The sequence below is a fragment of the Eumetopias jubatus genome, unplaced genomic scaffold (genome assembly GCF_037043125.1).
Source record: "Eumetopias jubatus isolate StellerSeaLion01/CBP00866 unplaced genomic scaffold, mEumJub1_p1.0 scaffold_6, whole genome shotgun sequence".
NCBI lineage: Eukaryota > Metazoa > Chordata > Mammalia > Carnivora > Otariidae > Eumetopias > Eumetopias jubatus.
In genome coordinates this window covers 112,627,015-112,640,557 of record NW_028274812.1, presented here as the reverse complement: position 1 = coordinate 112,640,557, position 13,543 = coordinate 112,627,015, and the positions used below count along the sequence as shown (strand labels likewise).

The following is a 13,543-nucleotide window of genomic DNA, read 5'->3' as shown; positions in this document are numbered from 1 at the left end:
TGGACGGGACCCTGGGGTTGAGACAGTTTACTTTTCCTTTCTTTGCCTTTCCCAGCAGAGGGGGAAACCGTAATTTAGGCAGCTGCTAAAAATAGCTCCCCCAGTCCTGGAAAGAGAGCTTGCTTATTTTTGAAAGTGTTCCCTGCCCCCTCCCCAGCCCTGCCCGACGCTCTCACTACAGGTCAGATGCTTCTGAGCACTGTCCTGAGGCTGGCAGGGAAGTCACAGGATGGGGCCCCATCAACCATGGGGTCCGAGTACTGTCTGGGAGATGGACCAGTAGAGAAGTGGGGGAGATGAGGGGTCTTCATGCTCTCCATGTCCTGTTCTACTCAGATGGGTCTCACTCCCAGCAGCCTCTTGGGGAGCCCTATGTGGGGACAGCATACCAGATGTGGGGTCTGGAAACCTGGGTCAAGTCCAAGGCTCACACATCGCCTCTTTCTGAGCCTCAGATTTCCTTGTCTATACAAGGGGTGGTGGTGGTCATATTTACCTCGCAGGGGTGTAGGGAAAGTCTGTGGTAAACCTTGACCATGGTAGGTGCTCAATGGATGATGGCCATAACTTCGTTATTAGGATCACTGGATTTAGAGCACAGCCCTCTGTTTTAACAGGTAAGGCAGTAGGACACATGATAAGCCAGTATGATTTGCTAAGTTGAACCACATGAAATTGATGATTTTGTAGATTAAGCATAATTGAATACAGTCACTTACATATGATTCAAGCTAATAACACAGAAATCAGCAAATTTTCTGTAAAGGGCCAGGTGCCGTAGACAATACTTACATGAATGGGCATGGCTGTGTTCCAGGAAAATCGTACTTACAAAAATGGGCTGAATTTGACCCCTGTAATATTTGCCAACCCCTGTCATAGTATGTTAGATTCATTCTTAACGTAGAGTGAATTTTCTGTGATACATATAGTCAGTGTCCAGGTATCTTCCCAATTATAACAGTGGCTTATCTGTAGAGTTCTCGATGGTGTTTATTATCACCAGACACTCTTCCAAGTGCTTTACAAATAGTAACTAATTTAATTCTCATGACACCCCTATGAGGTATGTGCTGTTATTATTGACCCATTTTATGGATGAGGAAAATGAGGCTCAGAGAGGCTGAGTAACTTTTTTGGAGTCCCATAGTTAGAGTGGATAGCAGTAGAACAGAACCCAAACTGAGTTTGTAGAGTCAAGTTGGATGTCTGTAATTCACGCTGATTCAGGTTGGAAGCAGTGGGTGGGGAGATAGGGTTATCAAGCCTGTTTGCTGCCCACAAAGCATGGTCTTCAGGGCCTTAAAGTGGCAGCAGGCATGGTAGAGGTGGACAGCGGGCCTGGGGTGGAAAAGCACAGACTCTTCTTTGGGGAGCTAAGCCCTGGGTCATGGCCCAGTGTCTGGGGCTGTTTCCTAGGTGACCTCCAGTGACACATGAAGGGTCAGTATATAGGGAGGAATCTCTGGCCTGTGGAGCAGGAAATTGTTTACATTCCTTATGTTCCATGCAGTATCTCTAGGGAATTCTGGGCCCCATTCCCAGATCTGAGCCCCAGGGGACCTGGTAGGAAGAGGGGGGCAAAGGAGCAGCCTCCCCAGGATGCCTGAACTCTGCTATCAAACCAAGGTACTTGTATACCTTGTTGATTCCCTTTGCCTATTAATTTAGCCACAAATGAATAGGCCACTGGTCAGGACTCCGGCCTTGTGCACACCATGCTTTTTCCCCTAATGCCATTCCCCTTGCCCAGAAAGAACTTCTTACCTCTGTACCTTTCCTTAGTTCTCTCACCTCTTTCAAGACTGGCTCAGTGCCACTTCCTGGAAGCCTTTCCTGACCTCCTCTTCACACCCCAGGCTACACCAGGTCCCCCTTCCTAGTGCTGCCAAAGCCCCTGTCTCCCTAACCCTTCTGGCTTCTCTACAAAAGGGAACCCCTCAAGGAAAGGGACCATACCTTATTTGCTCTTGCGTCCTCACCACTAGGGTGACCCCTAGTGTCCAGCATGGCCTCCACAGGCTAGAAGCTGGTTAAAAGCATGTTGTTGGAATGCAACATCATCATCCACAGAGGCCTGCCCCTTCCTCTATAAGACATGGCCCTTGGGCGAATTGCTTGAGCTTTGGGAGTCATTTTTTTTTTTAAGATTTTATTTATTTGAGAGAAAGAGAATGAGAGATAGAGAGATAGAGAGCACGAGAGGGAAGAGGGTCAGAGGGAGAAGCAGACTCCCTGCTGAGCAGGGAGCTCGATGTGGGACTCGATCCCGGAACTTCAGGATCATGACCTGAGCCGAAGGCAGTCGCTTAACCAACTGAGCCACCCAGGCCCCCAAGCTTTGGGAGTCTTAATGTCATCACCAGGAAGGGACAGTGATGTGATTTAAGAGTTGGGAGGAATAAATGAGATAAAGCAGAAAGATGCCAGCACAGTGACTGGCTCCTAGCAGGCACTTTGGAAGTGGCCATACATATCCTTGCCCCCATTACCCCCATTCATGGAGGTAAGGGAAGGGGATAGGAGAAGGCAGTTTGAACACCCCAAAGCCACAGCATTGGCCTCAAGTGCTAAAGGCAGGGTTTATGAATTAGCTTTGATTCTACAACAAGAGAACTGAGCTTGGAGTCAAAATATTTAATTGTGAGTCCCAGCTCTGCCTCTGAGCAGCAGTGGGCGCCATTGACAAGACATGTAACTGCTGGTAATATCATTTTAAACCTCAATAGTATTATCTGTCAGGGGGGATAGTAATAATGACCTTACAAAGTCCTTGTGAGGCTGACATGAGATTGCAGAGCTGTGAAAACTCTTGGCCCAGCTCCAAGGGAAAGCTCGATCATGAATTATTGAGTCTCAATCTATAGAACGCTTGAAAAAGCTCTGAGCAGGGCTCAACTTAGGGTGTTTCTTGGGCACATGCCATGTGGCTTAGTGGTTTACAGCTTTAGGGTCATGCAGTCATGGGCTTGAGTCCTAGCTATGCTACTAACTAGCTGTGTGTCCTTAGGCAAGTTACTTAACCTTTTTGAACCATGGTTTGTCTTTTGATGACTTCTTTAAGATGATGCCACCTATCTCAGAGAGTTGTTATAGGGATTGAAATGTGGATAGAACCCAGTGTCTGGTGCTGGTACACACCAAATCTCAAGTATTAATATTATTCTGCTTTTACTTATGACTTAGGAACAATCGTTGATGATATAGGGCTTTTTAAGTCCTTGTTAGTATAAAAACTGGTGTATAGAGGGCCACAGTTTGGGGGTAAGGGTTAGATTTTTCATCTTTACAAACCAAATGGGAGTACTACACTCAAGTGATAGGAAGTACTTCCTGGCTTGGGGTGGAATGTGGGAGGGGTGCTCAGTGCAGATGAGGAGAGCCCCTGGGGAAATCTTTGGGACTAGGATGCAGCCAAACAGTATGGCTGACCAGGCCCTGCCATTGCACAGAGAGGAAACCGAGTCCCAGAGAGGCTAAAACTGTGGCCCCCTGACCCATGTCTGGATAGTGCCAGAGCTGGGACTAGCCCCCATCTCCTGAGTTAGGTATGTGTTCTCCATGATGTAGAAGGATGTGAGTAAAGAGGTAAAGTCTGGCAGAAGCCGGAGGACCGGAGGAGACCCTTGAAGGGGGCCTTACAGTCTTCACAGGAAGGCTATTTCCTCATTGATGGTTTGCTGTTTTAGGCCAATTAGTCTGTGTTTAGGGACCCACAGGCCTGGGAAGACCTTGATCCCACAGGGAGAAGAGGAGGGGGCAAGGAGACAGGATGTAGAGTGCACGGAGGTGTTGGTATTCAGTGAATTTTCACGGACAGAAAGGTGGGTGGTGGTAGGGGCGGGTTGAATCCCTCTGCTGGGGTTTAAGTCCACTGGGTTTTGTTCTATTGTTGCTTCTCATTTTTCCATATTGCTCCTCAATTTTTCTTCCAGGTGGGCACCTCCATTGCTTCTCTTTGTGAAGTGATCTTGCAGAAAGGAACACTCTGGCCCCCTTCGCCTTTCCACTCCCTGCCCAGCATCAGGGATGACGGTTTCCCCTTCCAACAAGAGCTAGCTTAGAGCCTGAAGAAAAGCCCAGCCCCTCAGGTCCAGACTCCCCAGGGGCCAAAGGCAAAGCTGGGTGGCTTCTTAAATCAGGCTGGGCAGATTCCTACAATGCCAGGCCTTGGTGGTCCCAGCTGTGCCTGGAAAGGGCTTCTGGTTGCAGGCTCTGTCTGGGCAGGGTAAGCGTTGCCTGGCTGGGCAATAATGATAACAAAGTCACAACAGCAGTGCCGGCCTCCTCTAGACAGTGCCCAGTGTGCTCTGACCTCTTATCTACATTACTGCACTGACTCTCACTGAAGCCCACCAAGGAAGGTGCTGTGATTATCTTGGTGTCATAGAACCTGAGGCTCTGAGAAATATGCTCCCAGGTCACCCAGCTGGGAAGGCAAAGCCAGAAGTCAAATCCCAGTCATCTGACTTGGAAAATTGCTGAGGTGAAGGAGGCCTAAGAAAAGGATGGGTGAGAAATGGGGGCAGAAGACTTCCTCCTCACGGTGGAGAAGAAGGAAGTCTTCAGGATCTCCGTAACCCTCTTCTGGCCTGGACAGCATCTTCAGGACTAGAGATAGTTCTCAACTAGGCTGCAGAGATTGGTCTTCTCTGGTGGAGAGAAGTAATGGGGGGTGGGGGTGGAGCTAGAGCAAGATGGGGAAAGGGGCCGCTGACGTGGGAAGACAAGCTCTAGACCTCAGCTTGAACACTGGTGTTGGGTTTCAATCTCAGCTCTGTCCCCAGCTGTGTGACCTCAGAGAAAACCTTTCCTCTTTTGACCTCAATTTTCTGATCTATGCTGTAAAGCTACATGGGTTCCAGCTGAGAGCCTGTGGTTTTAGTCTTCGATGTTCAAGTGGGGCCCTAACAGACTTAAGAAAAAGTCATTGGGAGTAGGGCACCCTCAGGAACATCAGCATAGTGGGGAGCTGTCAAATAGGCCGCCCCTTAAAAGGGCAAATATGCAGCACTACCCCTGGTGCTCAGGCTCTTCGCTGTGGGGATGGTACTTCCTGTTTGGAAGGTTAGTATCTCCATCTCCCGTCATCCTGAGGCCACACCACCTCACTTCCCATACTCAGAGAAGATGTTAAAATGTATATAATGACAAGTATGGCATGGCACTGAGCAATCAGAGCAGTCATGGCTATAAACAGCTGGTGTGAGACTGTAAGAGGGTATGCCAACTGTGTGCCCATCCAGCCCCCAACTCCTGATTATTCCTAGGAAAGTCTGGCTCAAGAGCTGAAGAGCAAAGACAGACAAGGATGGAGACTAGGGAGCAAAAAGTTGAGGAGGTGAAGGCAGGAAGCAAGTTCATAGGTCCTCCCAGACATCAGCTCGTCCCTCCCCCAAACCCCATCATACTGTCAACTCAGCTTCACTGTGGCCTCTGGGAGAGTCCTCATGCTTTGTGCCCTGAAAAAACAGCCTCTCCACCAGCTGCAGCTGCAAATTGGAGGCTGAAGAAACAAAGGGGAATTGGTCTGTACCAATTATTAAGCATTATCCCAAACTTGACAATGGGCAGGTGACCCCCAGGGTTGTTGACCCCAATCTGCCTGCAGAATTGGTGCTTTACTAAGCCTGATAGTCAGAGACCAGGGCTTTGTCTCACCCACTCTTGGCTACTGGCTATCAAGTCCCATGGAAAACCCTAAAAGCCTCCTTTCCTCTTTCATTTTCCTCAGCTGCCAGCCTATTTTAGGTCTTTGCCACCATGTACCAGGATTGCTGATGCCACCATGTACCAGGATTGCTGAGTTAGCCCACTGGCTTCTTCCCCTATCTCCAGCCTCAGGCTTCTTGCCTTATTCCCTATAAAGGTTCCTGATTGCTTATCAACTGCTAGGAGTCAGAGATTTCAATTAATATTTCTTGACTGATTGACAAGGGCCTGTCTTTTCCACGAGCACAGGCTATTTCCCAATTGACCAAGAAATACTTATTGAGGGCGCCTGGGTGGCTCAGTTGGTTAAGCGACTGCCTTCGGCTCAGGTCATGATCCAGGAGTCCCTGGATCGAGTCCCACATCAGGCTCCCTGCTCAGCAGAGAGTCTGCTTCTCCCTCTGACCCTCCCCCCTCTCATGTGCTCTCTCTCTCTCTCTCATTCTCTCTCTCAAATAAAAAAAAAGAAAAAGAAATACTTATTGAACACCACTAAGTGCAAGGTATTTTATTAGCCATAGAAATGGGAGGTGTATCAAAGAAGCAGGAAGCATGGGCCCCTGCCCTCAGGAAGTCTTCACTATACCTGTGGAGAGCTGATATATAAACACAAAAAAGATAACCAATAATACAAGACCACTTCAGTGTATTAACTGAGGCTCTCCTGGGTCTATTAAAAAGCCTGTCACAGAGTTTATAAAGAAAGATAAAATGGAGCCAGTAAAAAAGCTCTAGAATGACAATTAAAATGCATCATGACTTATAGGAGAGGTCTGATCAGATTAGACTGTTACTAGCTAGATTGTTAGGGTTTAGGAAATAAAGCATTGTTCTCCAGAAGTTACCTAGGGTTCACTAGGAGCAAGTTATGACACATTTATCTTTTTCTGGTAAGGTTCTAGAGCTCCATTCTGAGGTATGCCTTAGATTTGGTATATCTCAAATTCCACAAGGCTTCAGGAAAAATCTCCTATGGTGTCTTTATAGAAAAGAGGGCTAGATAAGAGCATGGGTTCATGGATTCCAAGATGGTTGAAGGACTGTTCCCTGAGAGTCTTGATTACTAGTTCTTTGGCATTCCCAGATGAGGTAGCTAGGTCATCTGGGTCTGTCTATATCTTTGTTGTGGTCGACATTTTTAGCAATGGTCTGGGTAAAGACCATGGGTATATTCTGATCATTTCTGTTAATGACCAAATCTAGGAGAAATAGCTTAGAGTCAAGACTCAAAAGTAGCTTGACCCCTTGTGGCTATGCATACCAAAGCATTGAAAGAAGAAACGTGAAGAGATATTTGTACACCCATGCTCATAATAACATTATTCATAATAACCAAAAGGAGGAAGTAATCTGTGTCCATTGATAGGTGAATGGATAAACAAAATGTATATAAATACAGAAGATTATTATTCAGCCTTAAAAAGAAAGGAAATTCTGACACATGCTGTAACATGTATTAACCTTAAAGACATTATTTTAAGTGAAATAAGCCAGTCACAAAAGGACAAATGCTGTATGATTCTACTCCTATGATTCTACTCATACTGCTACTTAGAGTAGTCGAAATCATAGAGACAGAAAGTAAAGTGGTAGTCGCCAGGGGCTTGGGGGAGAGGGAAATGAGAAATTATTGTTTAATGAGTACAGAGTTTCTATTTTGCAAGATGAAAAAATTTTGGAGATAGATGGTAGGGATGGTTGCACAGCAATGTGAATGCATGTAATGAACTATACACATAAAAATGGTTAAAATGATAAATTTTGTGTTATGTGTATTTTATAATTTAAAAAATCCTGACCCCAGACCTATGATAATAATAGAGAAAAAGGCAGAATCCTTTTTATGTTAAAAAAAATTAAGATATACAAATACTGAATGAGGAGAACATGGCTGGGCAGCAGTGTTGTGGGTAAGCTCTCCTGAACCCACCCAGGTTATCTGAAAGTACGTTTAGGAACCAGTAGTGGTCAAGGGTGGTTTTAACCCTTTTGGGAAGCCTATGTGCAGGTAGTTAGGCTTTATCTAGAAGCTATGTGGCATCAATGACTAGGGCTGGCCAGTGTTTCTCTCCAGGGTGGGGCACCATTGAACAAGGCTGTCCCAGTGGCAAGCTAAAAACTTAACCCTTTCTGTTACAAAGGTGTTGGGTGTTCATGAGTTTTGGTCTCTGGCCAAAGTGGTGTCTTCTGTTCTTGGTTGGTATGGAAAACAAATCTGACCAGATTTCCTTCAGTATTGGCTGAACACTGTTCCAATGATCAGCTCCATTTCCTAACTCAGGGTTCACTCTAATGACTCCCCCAGGTTACCTCTCCTTCTAGATAGATGGGTGGTGAGCCCATGTCCTATTGATATTTCACATTCATTCAAACATGCTTGGCACAATAGACTGGACAGAAACCCTGCGAGTCTCTGAAGACTTCTATCCTCTACTCCCCAGGAGTCATGCCATAAAATTAGCTTGCTACCTCTCCTGCCAGCCTACTTCAACCCTTCCCTCCCCACTGGATGAAACCTTTAAACCAGGCATCTGTACACCTTAAAATGAATCTAGTGACTGAGTTGGCCCTGCTGAAAATGGCTCTGCTAGAACACAGGCAATAGGATACCCATCTGTACAGTCATGGAGAAGGTGCAATTCATGTTCTGTGACTACCGCCCTCCTCTGTTCTCTGGGGGCATAGAAGGAGAATCCGAAAATGTCTGTGGCAGGAAACACTGGAGGGCATGATGGGGAGGGAATCCTATAGGTGGAAGGAGCTGGAGGGAACAGAAAGAAGCTGTGAAAGAAGGGAGGGCGGCCTTTATTGTTGGGTTGAGGGATCCTAACAGTTCGGCAAAGAAGTTATGGTAGCTTGGTGACCACTGTCCCTGCCTACCTGGCTGCCATTGCCTGACCACTCTGTGCTGTCTGTTCTCCCGTCCAGATCACGATGAGGACCTAGGGCATCTGCCAGCTGACTATCCCCCCTGGCCTGGAGTGACCATGGCCCCCCGCAAGAGGAGCCGCCATGGCCTGGGCTTCTTGTGCTGCTTTGGGGGCAGTGGCCTCCCTGAGATCAACCTCCGAGACAACCACCCTCTGCAGTATATGGAGTTTTCAAGTCCTATCCCGAACCAAGAGGAGCTCAATGTCCGCTTCGCAGAGCTGGTGGTCAGTGAGGGGACAAGGAAGGGAGGGTGTTGACAACAGGAAGAGGGATTCTGGAGCAGGCAGAGCAGGACAGAGGGCAGGGACCTATGTGCTGGGATCTCTACCTATGAAACTCTGCTTGGGGCGAGGGTGGGAACCCAGGACAATGCAGATGTGAGGGAGAAAAAAGTCATTTACTGGTGTGGATACCACGAAATATGTCCCCAGAAGAATGGACCTACCTCATATCTCCAAGGGATTCTAGACCTCATGGTACAGCAGTTAGTCCATCATGAAAGGAGCAGGTCCAGGCTTTTGTGAAATAAGGCAGTGAGGAGCTTCAAAGAATACCAGAACACTTGACACCTTTCTCTCTTCTCTCTGGAACTTCCCTGGGATTCCTTCACCTCATACAGGAATAAGGGACAGAGTGGTGTTCTGTAGGCAGATTATCAGGTCCTCATAGCAGGGGATGATTGACTAGAAATATGGAGGTAGAGATGCCCATATTGCACCTGGCTCAGGCCTGGTTCAGGGCTGGTGATTATATCCCATGTCTAGCTTATGGCAGGTGTAAGCTCTGTCTTTTACACTGGTAGCAGCTCTTCCTGACTATGTGATGCCCGTTCAGACTAGAGCAGCACTACACCTTTGTGAGAACCACTCACAAAGTGAGTATGTGAAATTATACCCTGACCACAAAGAGAACAGGAAAGAAGCATGATTCCTCTTCTTGGAGGTCTGGTGGTGAGACAAAGCAAAGGAGACTCAGATCAAGGATGTAGGACCCATGCGCAGGACTCAGGGCTGAACCCTGTATAGAGTAATAAGCACAGATTCATCTACCCCTAGCTCTTGGTCATTCATTCTCATGGTTGGCCAGTAGTCAAGCCAGCAGAGAAAAAATGCTATGTGATTTGAAATGGGATTTCATATTTGAATTGGATAATGAGTTATGATTAAGGCAATCTAGCTTTCCAAATAACTGGACCACTATAAGATAAGACCATGCAGGTTATGCAAGAAAGTTGTCACCTTCCTCGTCACATCAGGCTCAGGCAAACTCGTTGTTCCTGAACTCAGGTTCAGGAAACCCTCATCCTATCCTCAGGATGGAGCATGGATGGGAGAGAACAAAGTGTTTACTAATATACAATGACATTTGGAACCTGATTGGTGTTAGTACTACTAGGATCTGTTTTTTTTTTTTTTTTAATTCAGAATACTGCTGACATCAAATGTGTTGGTTTTCCACCCCACACAACTCCTTAGTTCATTGCAGACATTAACTAGTGTCCTACAACTTAACTCCATGCTGACATTAACTACTGAGAGTTAATACAGACCCTACAGATGAAGGGCTCAGATCCACAAGATGGCCCCCCACCCAGACACCAGTCAGAAGTCATAGGTCCCATGTTACCCACACTTCAGAGAGATTTGGCTACAAGTCAGGAGTTCCCATGATCCTCTCCTCAGGTTGGATAATTTGCTAGAATGGCTCACAGAATGTAAGGAAAGACTTCACTTACTACTACCAGTTCATTATAAAGGATATTACGAAGAATACAAATGAACAGCCAGATGAAGGGGTACGTTGGGTAAGGTCCAGAAGGGTAAGGGTCCTGTCCCAAGCACAGGTGCTTCTGTCCTGTGGAGTTTGTTTGCACTATCCCTCCAACATTTGAATGTGGTCACCAACCCCAAGGCCCTCTGAACCTTGTCCCTTAGAGGTTTTTATAGAGGTTTCATCATGTAGGTATGATAGGTTTTTAACTTCACCTTCAGTCTCTCTTCTCTCTCCAGAGTTTGAGAAGTGGGGCTGAAAATTCTAGGCTTCTAATCAAGGCTTAATCTTTCTGGTGACCGGCCCCATGAAGATATCCAGGGTCCCACCAAGAGTTTCTTCACTAGAAGAACAGAGGCTCCTGCCACCCAGGAATTTCCAAGGGATTTAGGAGCCCTGTGTCAGGAACAAAGATGCTCCTGTCAATTTTATGACTCATAAAATTCCAAGGAATTTGGGAACTTTATGCTATGAACTGGGAACAAAGATAAAAAATATATTTCTTATATTATCACAGCATGGACATTTTCTTGAACAGAGCACATGAGTTTTGAAAGAAGGACAGGATGAAAAATGTTCCTTTCCTTGGCCCTTTTATTCAGCAAGTATTTATTGAGCATCTTTAGTGGGCAGGAAAAGTCCTTACAAAGTACTTTGACAAAAGCAAGGATGAGGGGGCACCTGGGTGGCTCAGGCATTAAGTGTCTGCCTTCAGCTCAGGTTATGATCCCAGGGTCCTGGGATCAAGCACTGCATCAGGCTCCCTGCTCAGCGGGAAGCCTGCTTCTCCCTCTCCCACCCCCTCAACCCCCCCGGCTTGTGTTCCCTCTCTTGCTGTCTCTCTCTGTCAAATAAACAAATAAAATATTAAAAAAAAAAAACAAGGATGAGTCACACAAGTCTTATCTGCAAGGAGACTAGCATCAGCAAACAAACTGAGCAAACTAACATTGAGCCAGTTTTGAGCAAACAAATGAAAAATATTCCTTGAGAACCTGCTGTGTGCTGGGCCCTATGCAGGTCCCAGGGATTTAGTGATGAACCAAAAGGCACAGTCCCTGCCTCCAAGGACGTAAAATCTAATAGAGAAGACTGATCTTGAGCAGTAATGACAAGTGTAGTTAGTGTTTGGAAGGGGGACATTCATGGGCCTGCGGCAATGTCTAGCAGGGAGTTTAATTTTCAACTGAGCGTCACAATGGTCCCCCTGAAGAGTGAAATTTCCACTGAGATCCAAAGGCAGTGTGATGGCTGGAGAAGTGAATGGGGTTGCAGAGCAATGAGAGAGGGTTGTCCCCAGTAGGAGAAGCAGCATATGTGAGAGTCTCCAGTCAGTAAAGAGCTGGGCCGTTAGAGGTTCACTATGGAAGATGAGAGTAACAGGATTTCATACACAATCTTAAGGGTGATAGAAAGTCACCAAAGCAGGATGGTCTTCAAAAGACCATTCAGGGTACTCTATTGAAGAAGAGTTATGGGTAGAACATTAAGAGGGTTTTAATGCAATCCAAGCTAGGGAGAATTGTGACTTGGATTAAATGTCATTAGTGAGGATGGAGAGGACAGATTGGAGAGCTATTTAGGAGGAAATATAGGACTTGTTGGGCTTGGAGAGTGAATAGGAATCAGGGAACACCCAGGTTTCTGATGTGAGGAACTGAGTGGATGTTGGGGCCCTGTAAAAGATAGGAAATTCCAGAGGAAACTCAGGTTTAGAGAACTGGGATGATGAACTTAATTTGCATATTCTCTCTGTGCATCAATTTCCACATCTATAAAATGGGTTGTTGTAAGTTTATTGAGTAAATATTAAGCACTTAGAACAATGCCTGGTGCATAGTGATACTACATAAAAGTGTGAGGTACCTGAGGGACATCAAAATAGATAAGCACAGGGAGCAGTTGTGTTCCAGGGTCTGGAGCTCAGGAAACTGGTGGGCTAGAGGAATAGGTTTGAGAGAGTTGGGGTAGTAACAGTCCTTGGGAATGGCTGAGAAGTCTTTACTGGGGAAGCATACAGGAAGGAGATACCAGGACCCCTGAGGGACTTCAATATTTGATGGTAGAAGAGAAGACAAGAAGACATCAAGGGAGCCCAAGATGAACATAGAGCAAAGCAAGAGGGATTGCCAGAAAGTGTGGTTGTTGCAGAAACCCAGGGAGATTCAATAAGGAGTGAATGGTCGGCAGTCAGTCATAGGCTACCTGGGCTGAGCCAAATCACCAAGAAATACCCATTGATTTAGTGACAGAGACCACTGGTGAGAAAAGACAAGTGCGTAAGTAACCAGAATCCAAGTTTGAATGTAACTGCTCTGGAGTTCAGGAGGGGAAAGATGGTCTTACCTGGGAATGGCTATGAAAGCCTTGCTGGAAGAGGCTGACCTTGAACCTGGGTAAATTAGACCAGGGTCCGTGGGTGGGTGCTCAGGGAGGGTAGTCCAGGTAGAACTAACTGTATAAGCAAAAGAAGAAGAGATTCAGTTTGCTCTGGGAAGTGTAAGGTACATATATCTCTATTATGTCTTTGATTTCCGTTTCTGACCATGGAAAGGAAATACTCTAGAAACTTCAAGCAGGGCTCTGGGAATCTTAACTGAGGATGTTTACTGGGATATGTAGAGAATGATTCTAGGGAAGAACCTTTGTTTAGCATTAGATCTGTAGGAGTCTTTAGTTCCAAAGGCAGGTGAACTGATGGGTATTGCTTCAAATTATCTTTGTATGTGCTGTACAAGATGGCAGCTATAGTCACTTGGGGCTGCTGCATATTTGAGATGTGGCTGGTCTGAACTGAGAGGAGCTATAAGGTTGAAATATACACCATATTTTGATGACTTACATTCTTTATATTCTTTTTTTTTTCAAACTCACAATTTTTTCTATTGACTACATGTTGAAATGATTATATTTTAGATACTTTGGGTTAAATGAAATACTAAATTTAACTTCACCAATTCCTTCTTAATTTTTACTATGACAAGAAATTTTTTAATTTCTGGCTCACATTATATTCACATTATATTTCTATTGGACAGGTCTGATCTATGTAAAGGAAAGTCTTCAATGTTCTCCCTTAAAAGTATAGGGAAAAGAGATACTGACATTTAAGACCCTTATACTTTTTTAC

At 45.7% G+C, this 13,543-nt stretch overlaps 1 protein-coding gene across 4 annotated transcripts in view; it reads left to right on the top strand.

Moving 5' to 3' along the window:
• Positions 1-8,699: 8,699 nt before the first annotated feature.
• The window catches only part of DAAM2 (dishevelled associated activator of morphogenesis 2), a 63,827-nt gene continuing 58,983 nt past the window's right edge, over positions 8,700-13,543 (top strand). For all 4 annotated transcript variants that reach the window (XM_028120607.2, XM_028120605.2, XM_028120606.2 and 1 more), the window contains exon 1: positions 8,700-8,867. In XM_028120607.2, coding sequence (XP_027976408.1) covers positions 8,700-8,867 — 168 coding nt within the window. The remainder of the gene's footprint in view (positions 8,868-13,543) is intronic.